The 22,743-nt window shown below is 44.9% G+C and overlaps 4 protein-coding genes across 4 annotated transcripts; 3 read left to right on the forward strand and 1 right to left on the reverse strand.

Moving 5' to 3' along the window:
- Positions 1–288: 288 nt before the first annotated feature.
- Positions 289–2,366, reverse strand: LOC137910263 (zinc finger protein 1 homolog). The gene is made up of 2 exons (XM_068754705.1): positions 2,106–2,366; positions 289–1,797 (listed from the first exon to the last, which is right to left on the reverse strand). Exons 1-2 carry the CDS (start codon positions 2,275–2,277, stop codon positions 653–655), a joined length of 1,317 nt encoding a protein of 438 aa, XP_068610806.1. The 5' UTR covers positions 2,278–2,366; the 3' UTR covers positions 289–652.
- A 2,322-nt stretch (positions 2,367–4,688) lies between these two features.
- mki67 (marker of proliferation Ki-67) lies at positions 4,689–10,553 on the forward strand. The gene is made up of 16 exons (XM_068754878.1): positions 4,689–4,777; positions 5,039–5,120; positions 5,295–5,410; positions 6,271–6,346; positions 6,771–7,407; positions 7,501–7,730; positions 7,818–7,978; positions 8,105–8,206; positions 8,459–8,554; positions 8,612–8,883; positions 8,976–9,091; positions 9,227–9,401; positions 9,501–9,644; positions 9,766–9,872; positions 9,957–10,347; positions 10,462–10,553. Exons 1-16 carry the CDS (start codon positions 4,689–4,691, stop codon positions 10,551–10,553), a joined length of 2,886 nt encoding a protein of 961 aa, XP_068610979.1.
- A 1,563-nt stretch (positions 10,554–12,116) lies between these two features.
- On the forward strand, positions 12,117–14,012 carry LOC137910442 (protein bangles and beads-like). Its single transcript, XM_068754879.1, has 2 exons — positions 12,117–12,246; positions 12,379–14,012. The coding sequence occupies exons 1-2, from the start codon at positions 12,117–12,119 to the stop codon at positions 14,010–14,012; spliced, it is 1,764 nt and encodes a 587-aa protein (XP_068610980.1).
- Positions 14,013–14,908: 896 nt separating this feature from the next.
- tut1 (terminal uridylyl transferase 1, U6 snRNA-specific) lies at positions 14,909–19,355 on the forward strand. The gene is made up of 10 exons (XM_068754666.1): positions 14,909–14,987; positions 15,160–15,350; positions 15,429–15,632; positions 16,217–16,331; positions 16,429–16,556; positions 16,641–16,867; positions 16,959–17,068; positions 17,360–17,482; positions 17,953–18,045; positions 18,128–19,355. Exons 1-10 carry the CDS (start codon positions 14,909–14,911, stop codon positions 19,225–19,227), a joined length of 2,370 nt encoding a protein of 789 aa, XP_068610767.1. The 3' UTR covers positions 19,228–19,355.
- The last annotated feature ends 3,388 nt before the right edge of the window (positions 19,356–22,743 follow it).

Raw genomic sequence — 22,743 nt, forward strand, 5'->3', positions numbered from 1 at the left:
CTTCAGATCCACAGTGAGACTGAATCTGTGTCACGGGATGGATTCTGGTCTCCAGGAGCCCTAACCCTGCAAACCCTGGTTTTATCATTTCTATTGTCTAACTTTAACTTTCTCTTAGCTGCTTTCGGGTTGATAAGGACCCAAAATCACCATAATAGTGTAGAAACGTGGGAAAAGTGAGTTTTTCCATAATATGGGACCTTTAAAAGAATGTCCTTTGTAACAACTTCCATTTCTGGTTGCTGACTACTTTCAATAATTTATCTGCAGTCAGAAAACAAAGTGATTTTTAATATATTCAAACAGAATAACAGTCATGAATAAAGCATTCAACACAATCAACATTCAAGAACAAATATTTCTACACAACAGGTTCCTGAAGACAAAGTTCAATTCTCAGCAATCCTTCTGAAAGAGACCAACTCGTTGTGCTCCATCTTACAAAAATCTCAAAAAATTCTCAATTCATATACTAAATATATTTTTTCATAGATATGTCAAAGGGAGGCCTTCCCCCCAGGGTGGACACATTTCATGTGGCGTTTCAAAACATTGGCGTAACTGAAAGGCGTTTCCGGTTTTTATTGTCATAAGCCTTTACAAATTAGAATTTTGTGTGAATTGTTCACCAAACGTTTGACAATCATAAGGCTTAACCATCGTTGTGGATTCTCATGTGGACTTTCATGTTGCTGTTTTCTTTCAAATCTTTGCCACATGTTTTACATTCATACGGCTTCTCACCAGTGTGGATTCTCATGTGCCTAATAAAGTGACTTTTCTCTCTGAAATGTTTCCCACATGTCTTACATTCATAGGGCTTCTCACCAGTGTGGATCCTCATGTGGACATTCAAATTAGATTTTTGTATGAATTGTTTTCCACATGTTTTACAGTCAAAGGGCTTCTCACCAGTGTGGATTCTCATGTGGACATTCAAATCAGATTTTTTTATGAATTGTTTTCCACATGTTTTACAGTCAAAGGGCTTCTCACCAGTGTGGATTCTCATGTGGACATTCAAATTAGATTTTTTTATGAATTGTTTACCACATGTTTTACAGTCAAAGGGCTTCTCACCAGTGTGGATTCTCATGTGGACGTTCAAATCAGATTTTTGTATGAATTGTTTCCCACATGTTTTACATTCATAGGGCTTCTCACCCTCACCAGTGTGGATTCTCATGTGTTTTTTCAAATCAGATTTTTGTATGAATTGTTTCCCACATGTTTTACAGTCAAAGGGCTTCTCACCAGTGTGGATTCTCATGTGGACTTTCCGGCTCTTGCGTGTTGTGTAACCCTTGTTACATAATGTACAAACATATGGCTTCTTACTTGCGTTATTTCTTCCCTGGGATTGAAACTGGGGCTCAATCTCAACATCTTTTCTGCTCGTTTCACCTCCCTCATCATGGCTGACAGATACGTGATAGCTGTTAGAGATCAGCAGGTCAATGTCTGCTGCTCCAACCACAGAGATTATAATCGGCATGTTGACGACAGACTCTGTCTCTGCTGCACCATTTTCATTTTTCATGTACAGAGTCTGATCTTCACTCCGGTCATTTTTCTCATGAGCTGGAGTCAACATGACGACATTAGTCTCCTCCTTCAGCACAAGCTGCTCTCCCTCCTGACTGGTGAGGAGTTCCTCCAGTTCCTCTTTCAGGTGAGGAAGCTCTGGGTCCTCTTGCTTCATGCTGGACTTCACCTCCTGGTTCCAGAGCTGCTGGTCAGCAGGGACCTCCTCCTCCTCTTCTTCCTCCTCCTTACAGACATGACGCTGTGGGCGATCTGGAGGGACAGAGAACAAAAGGAGTGTGACGCTATTGTGATGACACAGACGCAGATGATAATGATGATCCATACATTTATTAGATAGAATGTTAAAGTACAAGTACAGTCAGACAGTAGCATGTATTACAGTACAAGTACAGGCAAGCATCCTTTCTAAGAGGAGCATTTCAAAAAAGCCCTTGCGGTCTTGTTTCCATTGAAAGTCCTTAAACAAGGAGGAGGAAAAGAGTTACCGTTTGATCAAATATGGATAAATTGACCGTCAAATCTTCCGTTTTATTAATGTATAATGACTTTTCGTTTACCTATCCTGTGTAGCTTCAATTCGGGTCTCAGGCTCCGATCCAGCAGTCCTTGTTGACAATAGAACTCTTCTTCGTCCTTGATGGCATTTTTTTCAAGCTTTCCAAAGATATCCTCCTCCGGAGCTGTTACTCGCTTTTTAACTACATTTCCCAAGAACTCAAATGAAGACATTTTTGTTAACTGATCGAAATACTTGAGAAACAAATAAAACACCGACTTTCACTGATTTCACGTGCGCAGAGAGCTAACGCTACAAAAAGCATTTGTTGACTTCCGGTTGTTGTCCCCCCCACAATAACCGCCGACCCGGAAATCATCTAAGCTTTTTTTGTTCCGCTGTCGCTGAGGGTAAAACTACGACGACTGATGGAATGTAATCAAAATTCGAGCGCTTCAAATCAATAGAAAGGAATAATCAATCTCCATTTATTCCAGCAGGGGCTGAAAAACTCGAGAAACTCAATTTCCTGAGATTTAAAGGAGACATATTCTCCCCTTTTTCCACAAGTTAACGCAATATTAAATATCTGTGCCAGTCTTTTGTTAAAATAGCAAACAGATACTGTGGTTTCTTGCTTATATGATGCAGACAAGGTGCGTTAACTGATCCTTAATATACTTCATTCGGAGCTTGCATGTTATCTGTGCAGCGCTACCGTCATAGCAATCCTGTTCCATCACGTACAGGTTAGTTCTGCGCATACTCCACTCCTGTGGCATGCTGAACATTACCCCAAAAAATGAATTTCATCCACTCTGCTCTTCTTCTTCGACTCGTGCAGCAGATGGAGGGAGAGTGTTTATGTGAGGAGGGAGGACAGAGGGAAGTGTCTCTACACACATACATCACCAGTGTTGGGAAAGTAACTAAAGTAACTAGTAACTTAAAGTAATAATATTACTTTTTACCAGTAACGAGTAGTGTAACGAATTACTTTTGTTTAGTGTCAACAGGCTTCTGCAGGGATTTATGAAATAATCATTTGAATCATGTGGTTTCATTGAGTGAATTTATGAATTCCTACAAAGTAAAAGTCTTCATGTTCAAAATAAAAGTCTTCATTCAAATGAGGGTCCAGATTGACTCAGACGGACTCATCATGTCGTGTGTTCAGGTCTCATCATGTCGTGTGTACACAGGAACCTGTTCGGAGTTAAACCAATAATGAGAAGTTGAAATGAAATACTTTTATTAATCATCATCTGCCGACACACACAAAGTTACAATGTCGGCTGTAGAAAAGAGGAGAAGAAACATTGGCTAATGTTGAACATGCAAAGTAAGACTTTAGGGGAGAAAGGATGCAATTATTGAGGGCGAGAAGAAAAACGTAACTTAAAGTAATAAGTAACTTATTCATTAAGATTATTTAAACTCTCGTTTGCATATTATATCACGATAAATATACTGTATACCCACAGCCACAAGTTTTGGGACATCCAATGCATTTCCATAGCTTTTCTAACCAGCTAAACTGTTTTCAGCTCTGCTAACATGATTACTCGAGGGGTTTCTAGTCACCCATTCGCCTTCTGACGCAACGAGCAAACACATTGTACCATTAGAACACTGGAGTGATAGATGCTGGAAATGGGCCTTTATACACCTGATGATGATGAATATATTTATTAGATAGAATGTTAAAGTACAAGTACAGTCAAACAGTAGCATGTATTACAGTACAAATACAGTCAAACATCCTGTCTAAGAGGAACATTTCAAAAAAGCCCTTGCGGTCTTGTTTCCGTTGAAAGTCCTTAGTACATACGTAGATATTGCACCAAAAACCAGATATTTGCATCTAGAATAGTCATTTACAACATTAGCAATGTAAAGAGTGTATTTCTAATTAGTTTAAAGTTATCTTTGTTATCTTATCAAATATAAGGACATTTCTAAAGTGACCCAAACACTTCTGGCCGCGGATGTTCCTCGTGCCAAATTGTCAATAAAGTTTGGTGAATTGAATTGAGGCAGGTACCGCCCTCTCAACAAGAATGTGACGTTCCAACCAATCGCATTTGTTCGCGCGGAATTTCAAATATGTTTTAAAATCATTGTCGCCCTCCTGACGTGGGATTATTCCGCCGAAATTATAAACAAAATAGATCCTGGTGTGTAGCTACATTTCACAGTTGCTGCAACCAGCCGAACAGAACTTCAACAACACCACAATGAACAACATATGAATGTCAATAAAAAAGAACTATAGTTAAACCGTGTGGTGTTTCCGGTGCGAGTGCGTGTTTGTAGTGCGGCGGAGGGATACAACACGCGACACAGAGAGGACAGATGACTGCTGCTCTTCCGCTGCTCTTCGTCGTCTTATGTTTTAGGGAATGGTAGTTCAATAATCTGATAATTAATTATCTCTTCGCTACATTCCAGTCGGTGTTTATGGATATTCGGGATTTAACTCGTCTTTGAACAGACTTCCAGGTAAGACTTCTTCTACACGTGCTTTTCCTTCTGTCCTCGCTTTAGTTCGCTCAAATTTAAGCAAACTCGCGTCAATGGTACATTTAAAAAAAGTTATTTGTTATAGTTTGACAATCGTGTTTTCCCAGGTAACGTAGCCAGAATGCCATTACATGGGAAAATAGTCGTGATTAAGAGGAGTGGAGGAGATGGGACGGAGTTTCCTCTCACAGCAACATGCTTATTTGGACGGTGAGTGCGTGTAATTCATGAGATTTTGGGTTGCCATGTTGCGTCTCGCAGGTTAAATCTCCTCTTATAAGTATTTACCTAAAACTGTTAATGATAAATGAAAACGGGTTTATTTGCTATATTTAAGATAACGTTTAATTTGTCGGAGCTAGCGCATTAACCATTTTGGTTTGGAGGCGGGCCATACGGCGCTGACGTCAGCATTTCAAAAGCATGTCTCTTCCTGTCTTTAAATTAAACATGAATTTGTTCTCTTTGCAGAAAGCCCGACTGTGATATTCGGATTCAGCTTCCTCAAGTCTCCAAAGAACATTGCAGGATTGACTTGAATGAAAATAAAGAGGTAACGACTCGTTGAGAATATTTATTAACATTAAAATGTCTTAACGTTAAGGGACATCTAGAATGGAGTTGATGCGCTGCAACCTGTCTACACAGAACAATAACCGCTATTGTCTATTTCTCACCGTATATGCAAATAGCCCTGTAATTTAGGTCATTGCTCCGTTTCCCGCAGGTTATTTTGACCAATTTGAGCTCCGTGAATCCAACTCGTGTGAATGGAGAAGCTTTGCAGCAGTTTGAGCGGCTGAAGCATGGAGATGTGATAACGATTATCGATCGTTCTTTCAGGTGAGTAGGAAGACGACACATTTTAGAATTCAGTACATCAGAAGGGATCCTATTGGAAACTGGACAAGTTAAACGTACTGATGTTTCACGTCTGTTTTTAAGTGGTACACATATCACATTAAAATGATCACTACATAATAAGAATATGAAAGCAAACCTGTTTGGTACACGGGATGGATTCTGTCAGTGTTTGATCTGTTCATATAAACCTGTTTAGAGGCAGATTATTTGTACATTTAACCGGAGACACGGGGAGTAACTTCAGGTCATCTTACATTGCTTTTTTAAGTATTTCTATACATTATTGTTTTCTTTATCTAATAATGCACAATGTACGTACTGTTGATTTAGTAATTCTGACTTTGTTGAGTGGAGCATTGTTGCTGATGTAATTTCTCTGTGGGATTATTAAAGTATTCTGATTGTATAAATTGCTCACACGTGTGCAAAGCAGTAATATCAGTTACTTGTTAAACCTTCAGAGGTCTGTCAGACTTTGCTCTGATCTGTTACTTGGATTTAGTTGGATGCGTTCTCATTTTTTTTCTGATTTGTTAGATGGTTATAAACCTCAGATATTAAGTCTTGTGTGCGTAATAGCAATTCAGTCATTTAAAAGGCATGCCTTAATTTACTTTATTGTTTGTTTATTGGAACCAATGGAAAAACGGTACATGCATGTACACTTGTAATTTATTATGGGGTGCACCTCAATGAGAATGTAGGATCCACCAGTGTAGTGTTAGTTGGACCTAAAATCAAAATGGTGTTTCAATTTATTTATGGGTTCATATTCCAAATGCAAGAGAAATGTTAGCTTTAATGGTGTGCTATTGAGGTTTTGCATTTTGTCATTTCAGGTTTGAGTACCCTCCAGCACCAACACCAAAGAAAAGGAGGTCTTCTTTGTCAGGAACCAGAACAGAAACCTTTAAAGTAATTTTTATTTCTTTATTTAACAATTAGATCATTCTCACATTACCATCCTCTTATTTGCGCTCACACTCCAGCTGAATCTCGTTCTGAAAGTGTTGTTGAATGCTTTTTATGTCTAGGTTCTTCAAGACCAGCAACTGGGGGACGCGGTCGCCGCTGAGGCGAACGAAAAGAGCACCACTGACGTTTCCACAGGTAGACAATGCGACTATTCCGGATTATCTGAGGGATTATCTTCTTTGCCTGCTTATCAGCTGTGCATTTTGACATTAAATTACAGCGACACAAATTAACTGCATGAAGCAACTCACTCTAAGTGGTGTTACTGTGCACATTATCTTTTGCAGTAGATTCATATGGAGCTCTACAGGACATGTGAAACTATTTTTCATGCTTACTAAGTATAAAGGACTATTCCATTAAGTTTAATCTGTTGGTTAAATCTTCTTCAGACAGTCTTCTGAAAGATGAAACGAACCATGACAACATCCAGCGATCACTGGAGAAAACGGTGCCGGTGGAGTCCAAGAAGGATGACAAGACCACCTCGCCCTTCAATGAGCTGTATCAAATGATCAAACAATCTCTGGATGTCAAGACACCTCGAAAAGCTTCCGTTAGTCTGCTTCAAACACCGACCTCAAAGTTTTGTACTCCGAAACCTGGCTCGGTCAATACAATTGGTGGAAACCCCGTGATGTCTACAGAAGACAAAACAACTCCTAAGAAGGATGAAGCTGAAATCCCTTCTGGAGCTGAAGAAAACGAGAGGGAGGTTGAAATGATCAATAATGTTGTCCCAAGGTCCGTTAAGAAGCGCAGGAAGTCCTTTCAGGTTCCCTCTGATGAGATGACCAGAACTGGAGCAGAAAATGGAGTTAAGACTGAGGAAACATCACAGGAGCCCGAGGTTACAGAGCAAGTTTCTGCTCAAACACAAAAGTCACCTCTGAGAAGGAGAAGCAACGAGTTCAAACCTCCAGAGACGAAGGACCAGGAAAACAAAACGGTGACCAGTTCTGTGAAAGAATCCCCAAGCAACTCTGGGAAAGCTGAAAAGGGTAATCAACATAGTCATTTCTCTGTTTTTTATATTAAAGATATTAAATAAGTTAACAAGTATTCATGATGCATGTTTTCGATCCACTTGTTAGTGAACCAGACGTCCAAAAAGCGCAAAAGTGGAGAACTTTCATCCGACTTGCCCACACAACAAATGAAGAAGAAACGGGTCTCCTTCGGAGGTCAGCTGAGTCCTGAATTATTCGACAAGCGACTCCCTCCTGACTCTCCATTACGAAAGGGTGCTGCCCCACGGAGAAGCTTGTGCCTGCTGAAAGCCAAGCAGTCTCTCAGACGAGCATCAGTCATTGGTTTGCTGCAGGTACGACTTGATTGGAGTGTGATTGATTCTTTAAATCTAACACAATTGTTATCATCATGATCTCAAAAATGTATTTTTATTTTGTAGGAATACCCAGAGTGTCAGGATGTACATAGTCCTGCAAAAACGAGGACTCCACCGAAGAAGTCACCCAGTGTCAAAAATCCCAAGACTCCATCACCAGCGAAAAAGTCACCAAAATCCAAGCCATCTTCTCCCAAGGCTGCATCTCCTGCAAAAAAATCTCCATTATCCAAGAAGCCGTCCTCCAAGGCAGTGACTCCTGGAACAAAATCGAGGACCCCTTCTCCCAAGGCAGCGACTCCTGGAACGAAATCGAGGACCCCTTCTCCCAAGGCAGTGACTCCTGGAACGAAATCGAGGACCCCTTCTCCCAAGGCAGCGACTCCTGGAAAGAAATCACCAAAACCTTGCACCCCTTCTCCAAAGGCAACTACTCCTGCAAAGAAATCTCCATTATCCAAGAAGCCTTCTCCCAAGGCAGTGACTCCTGGAACAAAATTGCGGACCCCTTCTCCCAAGGCAGTGACTCCTGGAACGAAATCGAGGACCCCTTCTCCCAAGGCAGTGACTCCTGGAACGAAATCGAGGACCCCTTCTCCCAAGGCAGTGACTCCTGGAACGAAATCGAGGACCCCTTCACCCAAGGCAGTGACTCCTGGAACAAAATCGAGGACCCCTTCACCCAAGGCAGCGACTCCTGGAACAAAATCGAGGACTCCTTCCACCAAGGCAGTGACTCCTGGAAAGAAATCACCCAAATCAAGAACCCCCTCTCCCAAGGCTACATCACGTTCCTCAAAGTCCAGAATCCAAGCCTCAGAATCTTCTCCAAAAAGAGGAAGGTCTCCCTCTGGAAGCAAAGCACCGACTCCTCGGGTCAATCGACGGGTAACGCCAGGAGTCCGGACACCGACAGTGAGGGGGCGTTTCTCTGTGTCACTCATCACCACGCCATCTCCAGTAGTTGAACATCCCATTGCTGACCCGGCGCCCTTAGTCAGCGTAACTCCTAAAATACCGCTGAGGAGGAAGAGCATGAAAATCAGCTCACAGAAGACTCAAAGCGTGAGGAAGAGTGCTCTACATGTAATGTGCAGAAGAAGTGGAATATCACGAGGATCTATGAAAGGTATGTTAGTCCCTGAAATTAAAGTACAATTTGATAGTATTTTTTTAAATCAAGGTGTGTGGATTATAGAATAACTTATTCTTTTCATTCAGCCTTAAGTTCATGGGCAAACATTGTGAAATTTGGACAAACTAAGGCTCAAGCGACTGCTCCGGCTAAAAAGATGGTCACCAAGAAGCCCATAAAGGCGGCTGCACCCAAACCCAAGGTAAAGAGTGAACATGGGGCACGTACTTTAATCTGGGTTTTACTGTCAATGAAAAAACAACATTATGCTCCTTCCTTTCTTTCATTTTTCAGAATTGTAAATGCCGCATTGACAATGTTCTCTTCTACCTCTTAGACCCCTGCGAGGAAGTTCCACGGCCACGGCAGCACTGGACACGCGGAGTCTCCTGCCACCGTCGTCGTGGGCCGAGCTCATCGGATAAAGGTTGCACATTCAGCCGCCGCTGTACCAAGGCTGGTCACCAATACGGCATTCCTCAAGAACATGAAGCTGGACGAGGATTTGACTGGTATTTACCCCCCCCATTCCATCAGATCGCAAATTACTCGTATGTTAATGCACAATAGACGTCAATATTGCACCTCCTCATCTGGTGTCATGTTTTTAGGAGTTTCTGAAACGTTTAAAATGCCTGTAAGTGAAAGGAAGAGGAGCTCTGTAACCCATGACAACAGTGTCACGACGACGCCGTTAAGAGATCAGGCCGAGCCTTGGCTTGACCCATCAGGACTGGACACGCCGGAGGAGCCAGGTAAAAGGTGTTTTATTGTTACGGACACCAAAGCCTGAGACTTATCTGTCTGCCACGGCGTGTCCATCTTAAGACCGTTAGTTTATCGAGCTGGCGTTGATGAATGACGCTTCCTCTACAGGTGAAATGATGGTCTCTCCGCTCGGCGTTTCTTCTACTGTAGAAGACAAAAGGTACAACAGCGAGGCTGTTCAACGCCTATTTAACGGAGAGTCAAGCCTCGGTGATGTCCTGCCTGCCATGGAGACTTCTTCTGATTCTAGTGAACTGCAGTGCTCGGATTTGAAGACGACCTCGGCACCAACTCCCAAGCGAACGCCGGAATCACCAGACTGTCTGACTGGAGTGAAGAGGATCATGGAGACCCCAAGACAGAAAGCCGAGCCTGTCGAGGACCTGAGAGGAAGACTTCTGAAAACTCCCAGGCAGAAACCTGAACAGCAAGATTGCCTTACAGGGGTTAAGAGAATTTTCCAAACCCCAGAAGAAGAGGCCGAACCTCTCCAAGACCTCCAAGGACAACTTCTGGAGGATGGTGTGGAGCAAATTATGGAAACATGTAAGCAAGAATCAAAAGATCTACCCGAGACGACACGCAGGAGAAGTTCATGTGTGGCGAGCTCGCCATCAGAATGTCTTGCTGGTGTCGAGAGATTAATGGCGACACCGAAGGAGAAAAGTGCTCCAGTTGAAGACCTGTTTGGTTTGAAGAGGCTCCTGAAAACTCCCAGAGAGAAGATTGAACCTGTTGAGGACAACTTCGGCATTAAGAGACTCTTAAAATCACCAAGGCTGAAGAATAACGCACCCGAGGAAGACTTTGAGGGACTTAAGGAGCTTCTGGAGGAGCCATCGGCTGACCCCAGAGCAGAACTGGAGACAAACGAGGTAATACTAAAAGCATTTTAGTGTGTTTCAACAGAATGAACACATCCATGGGGGAGCGATCTTTATTTTGGGTTTGGTATAGGCCAAATTCAAGTCATGTCCTGAATGCATGGCTGAACTGCTTTATTTCAAAATAATGTTCTGTTTTTCCTCCTTTTTTTAACAGGCTGAGGATCCCAAACATCTTGATTGTGATGGACTCGTTGCAAAAGGCGAGTTGGATTTCAACTTGAATAAGTGTGGAGACGCTCAGTCGTCCGGGTCACGTCAGATCTGTGTTGAATACAGTCAACCCAGAGACCCGATTAGAGTATTGTTGAGGAATAAATCACATTAGGCAACGCGTGAAAATTAGCTTGTTTTGATAAGCTGCTTATTTTTATTATGGATTTCTTTTCTTTTCTCCATACAGAACTAGATTTTGCCCTTGAGGAGCCAGAAGATGGTATCCCATCAGATACGACTGATAATGTTCCCCGGGTAGATGTTCAAGAAGGTAAGTTCAGTGGTATTTGTACATTTTACTCAGATTGTTTTTTAAACAAATGACAAATTGTGAAATTTCCCTGAAATTATGTTCTTTTGGAACGTTTTGTTGCTTTTTTTTTTTTTTTTTTAAAGTTCGCCGACATTTTAGAAAAAAATCTGCGTCTGTTTACACTTTAAAAAAAAGCGTTGACAAAGAAGAGAAGGAGTTTGTTCAAAGGTTGTCGGCACAAAATTGATATTCATCATCATTCCTTGTATATTGAAAAATCAATGTCACATCTAAGAACCCCAAAGACTTCAGAATAAATAATTAGAGGTTTTAATCTCTGCTATATAATCCCATTATTTAAAAAAAATAAAAATGTACGCATTCGAAATGTGATGCAAAGATTTCAGCAACTAAAACTTTTTTTTTGTCTCATTTTAGAAATTGATGCCAATGAAGTTGACGGCGATGACCACTTGGGGGAGGAGCCAAGTGGCCATGATGGATTATCACATGCCAGAGAAACTCTCTCTCCAGCAGCAGTAGATGAGAATTTGTCTGCCAAAGAAACGACAAATGTTGATTTATCTGAAGAGCCTAAAGTGGATCCGGCAGAGCAGCCTGTATCTGAAGAGCCTAAAGTGGATCCTGCAGAGGAGGCTGTATCTGAAGTGGACATGGTAGACCAGACTGTACGTAGAGAAATACCTGAAACGGAGACCGCTGCTGCCATCGTCTCAGAAATGTACACGACATCTGATGACCCTAACCGTGAGAAGACGTCTGCTAGAGGCAGAAGGGGTAAGAAGATGGACTCAAAGTCCACTGAGAAGAAACGGGAGGCAGAAGCACATTCAGCAGAACCTGTTGTCCCTGCTGCGGTTCGAGGAAGAAGAGGAAAGAAAGATGAAGCCACAGCACCCCCCACTGTTAGACAGACGTCAAGACGCAAGCATTTAAAGACCCCTGATGCTGAGCTCGCCGTGGAGAGAAACGTCTCTCTTGTTTCCAACATTACCCGAAAGCCCACAAGAGGGAGAAATGCCAAAAAGTCTTCCGATGATAAAGCTGACGCTCCTGAGATGATTCCAGAACCCGAGATTGAGAGCATGCCAGATGACGTCGCCCTGGAGAAGGCCGTGTTGAAGCCCAGACGAGGGAGGAGATGCAAACCATCGGAGGCCGAGCAGCAAGACGTGCCCCAGAATGAGGAAGTTCCCCAAGCTGACACGGCCAAAGGTCTGACTTTTAGTTACTGCTTTTATCTCTTTATGTTGCTGCAAGGAGCACGCAAACCTCTAACAGCGTTTTACAATATTCATGCAGCTGAAAGCTAAACCGCTGCTAACATTTCTTGTTTTCTCTTTTTAGAAGCTGATGCAGACAAAGTTTCCCCCGGAAGAGATGAAAATGAATCGGATACCATGAAATCAGTTCCTCAAGTTCCTGGGAGTTCACCTGAAGTGGAGACATCGGCTTGCAAAGACACCAAATTAGAAGTGGCTACCGCGCAGAAGAAATCTGTCCGGGGCAGGAAGCCGAAAGTGGTGCCGTCTAAATCAAATGAGGGTAGAGATCCTGTTGTTCTTGCTCCAGTCAGAGAAGGAAGAGGGAGGAAAGCTGAAGCCACGGCACCGCCTGCCGTTCGACAGACCACAAGAAGCAGAAAGGTAAAGCCACTAGAAAGCTCTAATTCTCAACCCGAAGTGGTGCCAGAGAAAGCTTTGGAAACGACTCGGACGGGGATTAGCGCCGACGCCGTCAGCGACCAGACTCCCCCCGTCGATACCCAGAAAGAAGACGACTCTGCTGCCTCCACAGAGAAAACCGGCATGAAGACGGCTCGGGGAAGAAAGGCCAAAGCACCTGCTGAGAAAAATGTAAATGGTGAGAATCCTGTGACTGATGCTGCAACTCAAAAGTCAGTTCCTTCTCTCGGAAAAGCCAGAAGAGGGAGAAAGCCGACACTCGAGGCGGGACAAAACACAGTCGTCAGTGTGGAGACCAAGCAGCAGCTCCAGCCACCGGTCGGGGCCAAAAGAGGAAGAAAGGCCAAAGTGGAAGAGGAGAAGCTGGAAATCAGTGACGCAACTGCTTCAGTTGGGATCCCAAAACCCCAAGAGCCAGTTAAAAAGCTGAGGAAAACCAGGAAGATGGAGCAAGACCGCGTAGAACCGAGCAACATCCAAACTGCTGAGGTGGCTGTCGCCGAGGAGGCTGAAGCTCCTCTTGTTGCTGAGCCACCGAAGGTGAATAAACCGGCTGTCAAGGCGACACGGACCACAAGAGGAGGGCAAAAATCAAAGACCAGCGCCGAGTGTGAAACCGTTGTGAAAGAGGTGCCTGCAGACAAACTCCAACGGGGTAGGAGAGGAAGACAAGCCACTGCTGGAGGACCAGAGGGAACCCCGAAGCAGGAACTGGACACTGAAAAGGTAGACCCTTCGGTCGGGGTGAGGAGGATGAAGAAGGATCCGTCTCTCGCCGGTCCAGCCAAAAGAGCCCGCAGAGGTGCGTCTCCTCCCGGCGAGGAAACCAAAGCAGAGTCCACAGTCCTCATCTCAGAGTCCGGCAAAAGGGGAAGACGACCAGCAGCCAAGTGTCTAAAAGACGTCACGGTGACCAATGACACGGCAAATCCCGCCGACGGTCCGAGTGAGGTCAAAGAAGACGCGCAAAAATCCAAAAGATCCGTCAAGTGGAAAAATAGCATCGAAGTCTTTGAGATTCTAAATGTAACGCCTGAAAAGCCAGTTCGGGGTAGGAAGTCAAAACTTCGAGACCAAGTTGACGCTAAAAGCCAAAAGGCATCGAAGAACACCAGCAAAACTGAAGAGAAAGATCTCTCAGACAGAGCCGCTGCGGCTCGGCCTTCCAAGAGAGCCAGAGGAGGCCCAAAGGCTGTTTCTGAGACCGTTAACGAAGATGAATCCACAAACGGAGCGAAAAACGTCGAGGCTGAGCCACAGCCAAAAATACGACGAGGAAGATCGGCAAAGAAATAAACATTTGTGTTCATTTTTTTATTTTTACTTTTTTATTATAACTATCTTTTCGGAATTATTTGTTGCCAAGTTCCATTTTTAGACGGTAGTTTTATAGAATGTTTTACAGAATGTCGCACTGTTTTTAATACAACAGCTGATTTCTTGTCGAATGAAAAAGTGATTATTAAATTTTTTCTGTTGTTAAAAGTCTGCCTTTGTCTTTATGTCCGTCTGTTTGGTATACATGAGGTTAAACTCTCTGCTGCACTTGATTAAATGACACTGAAAGCAGGTGGAACTTCATTCATAGATTACTAGTTAGAATTTCCAGCTGCTTGACAGCAAGAGGAGAAAGTAGATTTACGACCAGTTCTCAGGTAAAATCTACAAGCAAATGGAGAATCCAACAGGAAAGAGGCGGGGTACACCCTGGACAAGCCGCCAGTGCGTCGCAGAGCCACGCGTGGAGAATTTAGTGTAACTCGCATGTTTTGGAGATGGGAGAGAGCCGGAGACCCACGCAGGGACACGCAAACTCATCAGAAAGACCGCAAGTCGGATTCAAATCTGTGGCCTTGCTGTGAGGCAACAGTGCTGACCACTGCGCCACCGTGCTCCCCTCGGACCCTAAAACGGTGACTAAACTATACTAATATTCAGTATTTGTTTAGATATATATTTAGAATAACGGCTGCATAAAATATCGATGGAAATCACGTTGAATAGCAGGGGTGGTGGATTTTTAGCGGAACTTGAGGATTAGGCGGAGCAACACGGACACATTTCTGAGACGGACTCGAAACGGAAGTAGAAAATATCCTGGAGGGAGATTTGATGGCCGCGTGAACTTCACTACTTGTGTTTATGCGCTTATTTTCTCCTTTTCTTTTTAACATATAATACGTTTTCGCGTCATGGAAGCGGACGGTAACACGATAGCAGAAACTCCGGCGGGGTTTCGCTGTACGCTTTGCAGCGTGAGCGTACCGAACAGTAAGCTAACTTGTGACACGTTTGGAGCGCTAAGCTAACATCCTCTCTTCTGGCTAAGTGTTTTATTCATGTTGATAAGTTTCATTATTTATTTTTTTATTGATTGGTAGCTCACGCGCCTGACGCTGCGGTAGTTTTCTCATCACGTGCAATGACTGATCATTTCCTGCAGGGTCGAGCTTGGATCAGCACATCAAAGGGAGAAAACATCAGACACTGAGTTCAGTGAGGGACACCCGGAAGACCCAGGAGGAGCACAGCGTGTTTGTCAGTGGCATCAAACCCGAGGTCTCTCCGGCTGACATATCGGAGTACTTCCAGCAATTTGGGCAAGTTTGTGATGTTATCGTGGATAAAAACAAGGTCGGTCAGCCGCCACCGGGAGTCAGCGTGTTCAAAGTGGCAGCCGGCCCAATGAAATGTTCCACTTCTCGCTCCCAGGGAGTTTACGCCATCGTGCAGTTCGGCGAGACCGACGGCGTAAAGGCCGCGTTGTCCTGCGTCGAGCATCGGATGAAAGGCCTGAAGCTCAGCATCAAGCCGAGAGAAAAGAAGGATTTCAAGTTGATTCCCAAGAAGAAGGACGTCCAGGACGTCCAGCAAGTTCTTGAGCATCTCAAACCGCAGCTGTGTGAGCTGATGTCTGTAAGCGTCCTGGCGACAAACACAAAGCTCATTTGACTAATGTGTACGCAAGCTGCGACTGTGACTGAGAGATGATGATGAATATATTTATTAGATAGAATGTTAGCGTACAAGTACAGTCACACAGTAGCATGTATTACAGTACAAGTACAGTCACGCAGTAGCATGTATTACAGTACAAATACAGTCAAACATCCTGTCTAAGAGGAGCATTTCAAAAAAGCCCTTGCGGTCTTGTTTCCGTTGAAAGTCCTTAGTAAATAAATCATCGACATTTAACAGTACAAATAAAAATCAAACCAATATTAAATTACTCAATTTATGCAAAATAACATTAGAAAAATAAAAAAAATACAAATACTTTTACACCACAGATGCAAACTTACAATAAATCACACCACAGATGTAAAATGACAATGAATGACAATAAATTGCATAAATTACAATAATTTATGTAATTTATTGTATGTAATTTGTAATTGTATGTAATTTATTTATGTAAAATATGTGCAAAATCATATTAAGGAGGACTAAAGTATGTGTGTAACGTGTGTTGGTGTTAAAGCAGTGGCCTTTGTTTGCAGGTGGACGAGCAGATGCGGTACGTAGTAGAGCATTGTGAGCTTGGTGAACATGAGAAGAAAGCCCGAGGGTTGCTGGTTCAACTCCTGCAAGAGGTTTTTGTGGAATTTTTCCCAGGTGATCATTTTAGATGCAGAGGAGACATCTTAAGGCATCTGGAAATGTTTGCTTGCCTGATGCTAATTGTCTCTAATTTGTGATCCTGTGTTTACAGACAGCCAGATTCTGCCATTTGGCTCATCTGTCAACTCCTTCGGCATCCAGTCCTGTGACTTGGACCTGTTCCTGGACCTGGAAAAGACCAAGGTTTTCCAGGCACACGCGAAGTCCACCGCTGTGCCGGTCAGATGGTTTTAACAAATGCGGTACAAAGCCCATTTTAGTTCCACAAAGTTCGCTGCAGTGTAACTTCCCCTCTCCTTTCAGGCCGGGGAGGACATGTCAGACGACGGCCGGTCTGAGGACTCCATCCTTTCCGATATCGACTTGACGGCTGCCTCTCCTGCAGAGATTCTGGACCTCGTGGCGACGATCCTGAGACGCTGCGTCCCCAGCGTCCACAAAGTCCACGTGGTCGCCGGTGCCCGTCTTCCTGTGGTGAAGTTCCATCACAGCGAGCTCAACCTGCGGGGGGATATCACCGTCAACAACAGGTCAGAGGGATGGATTTCAAGATGCGGGGAGACGTCCTTTTATGCTGCGCAGAATTACGGTAAATGTTCTTCTCTTCTTCTGCGTCGCCAGACTTGCGGTGAGGAACACCCACTTCCTCCAGCTGTGCTCGTGGGTGGAGGGCAGGCTGAGGCCTCTGGTTTACACCATCCGCCACTGGGCCAAGCAGAAGCAGCTGGCTGGTAAAACGAAACGCTTTCACGCCCGAGCGTGTCGTCGTTCGGTGGTTCGGCCAGCAGGTGGCAGTAGAACTTTAGAGATTCTATAATCTGTCTTGACACCCTGAAAGAAGGGGAAACTATGGCGTTTAGTCATTATTACACATTTTAGTGGAGCAAGAATGATTTAAACTGCTAAGCAATGTTTCAAATACAGCAAATTTTACAAAGGGAACCAAATCTGTGCCATTAAAGCAAAGCAAAATCATTGATGCTTGGATATTTGAAGTCTAACGTGGGTTGTGTAACGTGTAGGTAATCCCACCGGTGCCGGTACGCTGCTCAATAACTATGCGCTGACGCTGCTGATCGTCTTCTTCCTGCAAAACTGTGACCCGCCTGTCCTCTTCACGGTGGCCCAGCTCAAAGATATGGCCTGTAAGTTCTAAATGAGCCACTCAGTATGTTTCCATACGTTCAGTCTCTGCTGCGTTCCTGTAAGGTTTCAGTATTTAGAGGTGCGTTTACCGAACGGCCCTAAATGTGCGAATAGATACTGCTGAAGCCTCATCACATAACACACACAGAGGAATCCCTGACATCTACCATCATCTACTGTGTCAGACGTATGTGGAATAGCTGAACCTGTTAATAGGAGACATCAGGCCCATTTTGTCCTAAACATAATGCTGCATGCTCCCTTCGTGTGTTGATAGTTGGGGACCCTGAGACGAGATTTTCAGTGTTTTGCTTCAACGTTGAAGGGTTTCTAAAGACGTTTTGAGATGACTCATTAACATTTCCCTTCACAAAATCAGCTGCAGTATTGTTTATTGATCTGCTCTGCTGTCATTTTAATGTTTGTCATAATATTTATCTGTTAACGAATGTTCCGTTTGCTTTCGCAGGTGAGGAAGAAGAGTGTGTGATCGAGGGCTGGGACTGCACCTTCCCCAGTCAGCCTATTGCAGTTCCCCCGAGCAGGAACACGCAGGATCTCTGTGAGTGGCGTTCGGGACACGCGACCGTTCATTCTGTTTAGAGCCAGCTCTCATTCGGCACACGCATGTCGTCTCCCTCTAGGCATGCTGCTCGCAGGCTTCTTCTCCTTCTACGCAAAGTTCGACTTTGCCAGTAGCGTGATATCTGTCAGGGAGGGGCGTACCCTCACAATCGCTGATTTCCTGGGCCAGAATAAAGAGGAAGAGGTCATGCAAGAGGCCCGGCCCCCCATGAGCCCTCACCGAAGTCCCAGACTGGGCCCCCTGAACCTGTTGGACCCCTTTGAGCTGTCGCACAATGTGGCTGGAAACCTGAACGTGCGCTCTGTGCTCGGCTTCCAGAGGGAGTGCCAGGAGGCGGAGAAATACTGCCGCAGCCTGCAGTACAAGCGCAAATCTGCAAAGGGGAGGTCCTGGGGGCTGTTGTGCTTGTTCACCCCCAGTGGGGCGACCGCACGCACACAAACCGAGCCGCTGACCATCAGCATCCCCTTCAAAGAGGACTCTCTCCCCGCCTCGCTGCACAACCAGCTGCATGCGATGGGAGATGGTTTCCAGCTGCTGTGGTTTCAGAAGGTGTGCTCCGCTGTGGAGAGAGTCCTCCAGCGCGTCCTCGGGTGTCGCCTGACTCCCTCTACAGACGGCGTCTTCGGCAAGAGTTCCGCTGTGGATCCCGATGAGGACGCGGAGACGGTCGCCCTCGACACATCAGGAAATGACAGCCGCGAGATGGCGGAGCCCCAGAACCATGCAGTCGGTACCAAGCGGCCACCGCCCCCCAGCGGCGATGCGTCCGCGTCCCCGCAAGGCAAAAGGCCAAGAGTGGCAAAGAGGGGCAAGCCTAAAAACCCTCACTGGGCCTGCGTGCAAAAGCACACGGTGTGGGCCGGCAGGAGGAAGGTGAGGCGGGAGCTGATCAAAGACGCGGACTCCCGGCCGGAGGGCAGCTGCGTGGAGCTGGAGTCCCAGGTCACGGCTCACATCGTCGAAAAGGAGACGGAGATCAAAGAGCCGCTGGAGTTCAAGGTTGAGCCCAAGATGGTGGGCGGGACAGAAAGCTCGATGGCGGAGCTCAAGTTGGTTCCGACCAACGACAAGACGGGAGTTTTTCAGGACTTCTTTCATTTCCTGCAAGTCTTCTTGCCAAAGATGGTGGAGACGCTGCTAGCGGACGAAGGGTAAAGCATAAGGGACTGATTTCAGATGTCTCTCCATCCGATCCAAGAAAGGATGCCACTAGTACGTTTATTAAACCCGTCGAGAGCAACACAAGGTTGTAACTCTGGCATTACTTTGACCAGGCATCAAGTTCAGGATCTTTTTGTTTTTTGTTCGAAGTTCTAAGTTTGTTAAAAAAATAGGATAAGCCTCGTTTTTTATTTTATGTTTGAAAATGTGGCTTTGTTTTTAGTGAAATTCTGTTTAAAGTAATATTTTTCTATGATGACGCTATGGGTTGGAGATGTTTGGTGTGTCTTCTTCAGTTGAATAAAACGCCAGTGACTTCCTCCCTCTACGAGTGTAGTTATTAATCCGATAAAGTGGGAATAGTTTAAATGTCATGTTGCGTCTTAAAGAATCAGTAAGTGTGGTTTGACTATCGGGGTCGTGGGGGGGGGGGGGGCTTTGACCCAGTCGTTGGTCACATGACTGAGATGGATGGGAGTAATTACCCGGGCAGGCAGGCGGCTTTATTATAGGAGGCCGAGTAGGAGCTGAGGGATTCACACAGACCCCTCTGCTGATTAATATCATTCATCTTGTGTTATGAGGCGAGTAGGAATGAAGTTGTGACTGGAGGACGGAGACCTGCAACAACTCAACGTGATGCTGCAGATCGATGCGTTCAGAGTAATCATGAAACAGCAAAAACATGGAACGTCCAACGTATAGATGAGCATCAAATCAGCAAAATGTACAAAACTCAGAAGTGACAATTGTACATGAGATACATTGAAACTCTGATTCTCCAGCTGTGCTTTAGCAGACCGTCACCGTCTCGGGTGACGGTGGCGTATGGATGGTCTTTGGTCTGGACGGAAACAAATGAGAGTGCAACGTAAAGAAGAACTTCCTTCCTCCAGACGCATGCAGATACACAACGTTCACCAACAGCCAGAGAAGCATCGCTAGGACTTCTGGTCCCTGATGGAGAAGAAGGAATAGAGTCGTCGACAAAGGGGAACAGGTTTCTTTCAAAACTTTGCACATGTGCTTGTGTCGGATAGAATGTTTAATCTGTTGGATTCAAACGGATGTTTGTGTTAATTAGTCTAACCTGACGTTCCGTATCCTGCAGCACAGATGCCGCACGTGGCTGCATTGCACTGTCGATGCTGGATCAATACACGGGGCAGACTTCCAATGGAATTAAATCTGACTTCCTGTTTCGTGCTTGGAGCAGGTCATACTTTTCATTTGCCCCGTGACGTCAACATCTACAAATCAGGGTTTCCGCGGGATGAATTCTAATTACTTGTATCGTTTGAGTGAAACAGTAATTGAATGAATTACTGATTTAGTGCCCAATAATCATTCAGTATGTATTGCTGGTTACCCTTAGCTCGATAGTAGAAGGTGGAATCTTTGATTTAATTCCCACCTTCATGACCAGCGTGACGCATTTAGCTTCGCTCAGCAGTGGGCTCCGGCATTTCTGGGCTGAATCACTGATTGTTGCCGTTTGTGTTGAATTTTTCCGAGGTTTTAGCGTCATATCGCTCGAGCGCCATCTTTTACGGACACCAAGACTCCAGGGTATTTCAATAGTCCTTGTTTTTACACACACACACACACACACACCTTATACAGTGACTGATTCCACCACTGGGACACATAAACCAAGAAGTCAAACGTGACCACTTAGTGATTTCTGTTCAGCAAGAAACAAAATCTATTGTGCAATCTATTTAAAAGTGGACAGCGACACATACGCGTCCCTGAAGTGTGTTTGTCAGGTATTGATGGCCGAGCACTTTGGCTGCACGTATCTCATTTCCAGCAATTACTATACGTATTGATTCTGGTGATCATTTTGCATGTGGGCTGTCTGTCGGACCGTGGAGACCGTTCTTCGTTTCGAGTACCCCAGAAATGAGAGTAAAAAAAAAAAAAGAAGCCAATTTCATATAATTAGTGTCCATTCAGAAGCGATCCTGGCTCAAGCCCCCTGAGACCTGCGATCTCCACAGCCTGGGGGGGCAACAGGTGCTATTAGAGCGCCGGTGCAGTCAGCGATGACGTGTGGGTAAATTGAGTAACATAGCGTGTCGTCATCCTTCATTGTTGTGTCACTCAAATTTACACCGTATCTAATTATCAACTCCTCCACATAATCTGATGACTCACAGTGTGGAGGGTGCCGAGGACAGTGCCTCACCAATACCCGTTTCAATGGGATTATAAAGAAGTATAAATAGAACATTAGCATCCCTAATTTAATGTTAGAAAGTGAGAAAAAGTTCCACCATGCACCAACAGTATGTCTCCATCCAAACACGTCAACTTCGCAAAAAATGTTTTTTTAACCAAGTAACATTTGCCTCTCGGAGAAAGAAATGTTGCTGCGACGGGAACAAAGGAAGAAGGAGCCGCAAATGAGGAGGAAAAGTCTTTATCTTTAATGGCTGCGGCTGACACTCAAAGGCCCCCGTTGGAGCCATTTTTATGGTCCCTGAATATTGCACTGAGGCAGTGGGCAGCTATCAGCCCCTCATTTTGCATCCTGAGCCGTGCAAACAGACTTTGCTTCCTGAAAAGCACTCTGTTCATATTAGAGGCTCCCCGCCCTGGAGATAAGGCCCAAATAACAACCCCTGATCATTCCGTCTGTGATGGCAGGAAGGAGCCAGACATTCTCCTGGGAGATTGCTTTTACCCCAGAATTGACTTGTGTGTGTGTGTGTGTGTGTGTGTGTGTGTGTGTGTGTGTGTGTGTGCGTGCAATCTCACATTAGCATTTGGACTCTGCGGCATGTGTCACGCAAACGGAAACGGTGGCGGCGGATTCGGGAGAAAAGCTTTTAATGCTCCATCTGAGGAGTATAGGTTGGCGCCGACAGCAAATAGATCTTCAACATTATGATTTGTTTAAGCTATTTTGCTGCCTTACGCAACAACGTGACAGACATTTGGGGCGGGGGGGGGGGGGGGGGTTATTAACCAAACAAGATGAGAGGAAAAGTTCTGAAAATCACCAGCCTCCAGTTATCAAGGCCTTGATGGCTCCTCAAACACTTTCCTCCTCTGTCGTCGTGCAAACTGCTCTTTGCATTAGTGCATTAACCGGAGTCTCTTGAACTGTGAACAGTTGATCTGTCAGCCCCGTCTCCTATCAGGGGGGGGGGGGGGGGGCATTACTTCCAGTGTTTGCCTACAAACACCGGAGATAGCTAATGACTTTTTTTTGTCGTCCATATGATTATCTTTTTCTTGCCATTGCCTTTTATGGCTTGTGGAGTGAAGGCACAGAGGTGGACTGCCGGAGGAGAACTAACCGAATGCTCCGGATGGCCACCGTTAACTGTGGGTAATGGTGATTGCGAACGAGAGGACGCGTGTAATTACTTTTAGCTGCCCCCCCCCCCCCCCATTCTTCTAACTCATCGTCTCAGTCGCCAAGAATTCCCAGTTTTGCTCCCAGTTTTCTATCCTGGGTAAATTTTGGTGATGAATCTTCAACAACAGGTTGGATTGTGG

This window comes from Brachionichthys hirsutus, chromosome 21, assembly GCF_040956055.1.
Source record: "Brachionichthys hirsutus isolate HB-005 chromosome 21, CSIRO-AGI_Bhir_v1, whole genome shotgun sequence".
NCBI lineage: Eukaryota > Metazoa > Chordata > Actinopteri > Lophiiformes > Brachionichthyidae > Brachionichthys > Brachionichthys hirsutus.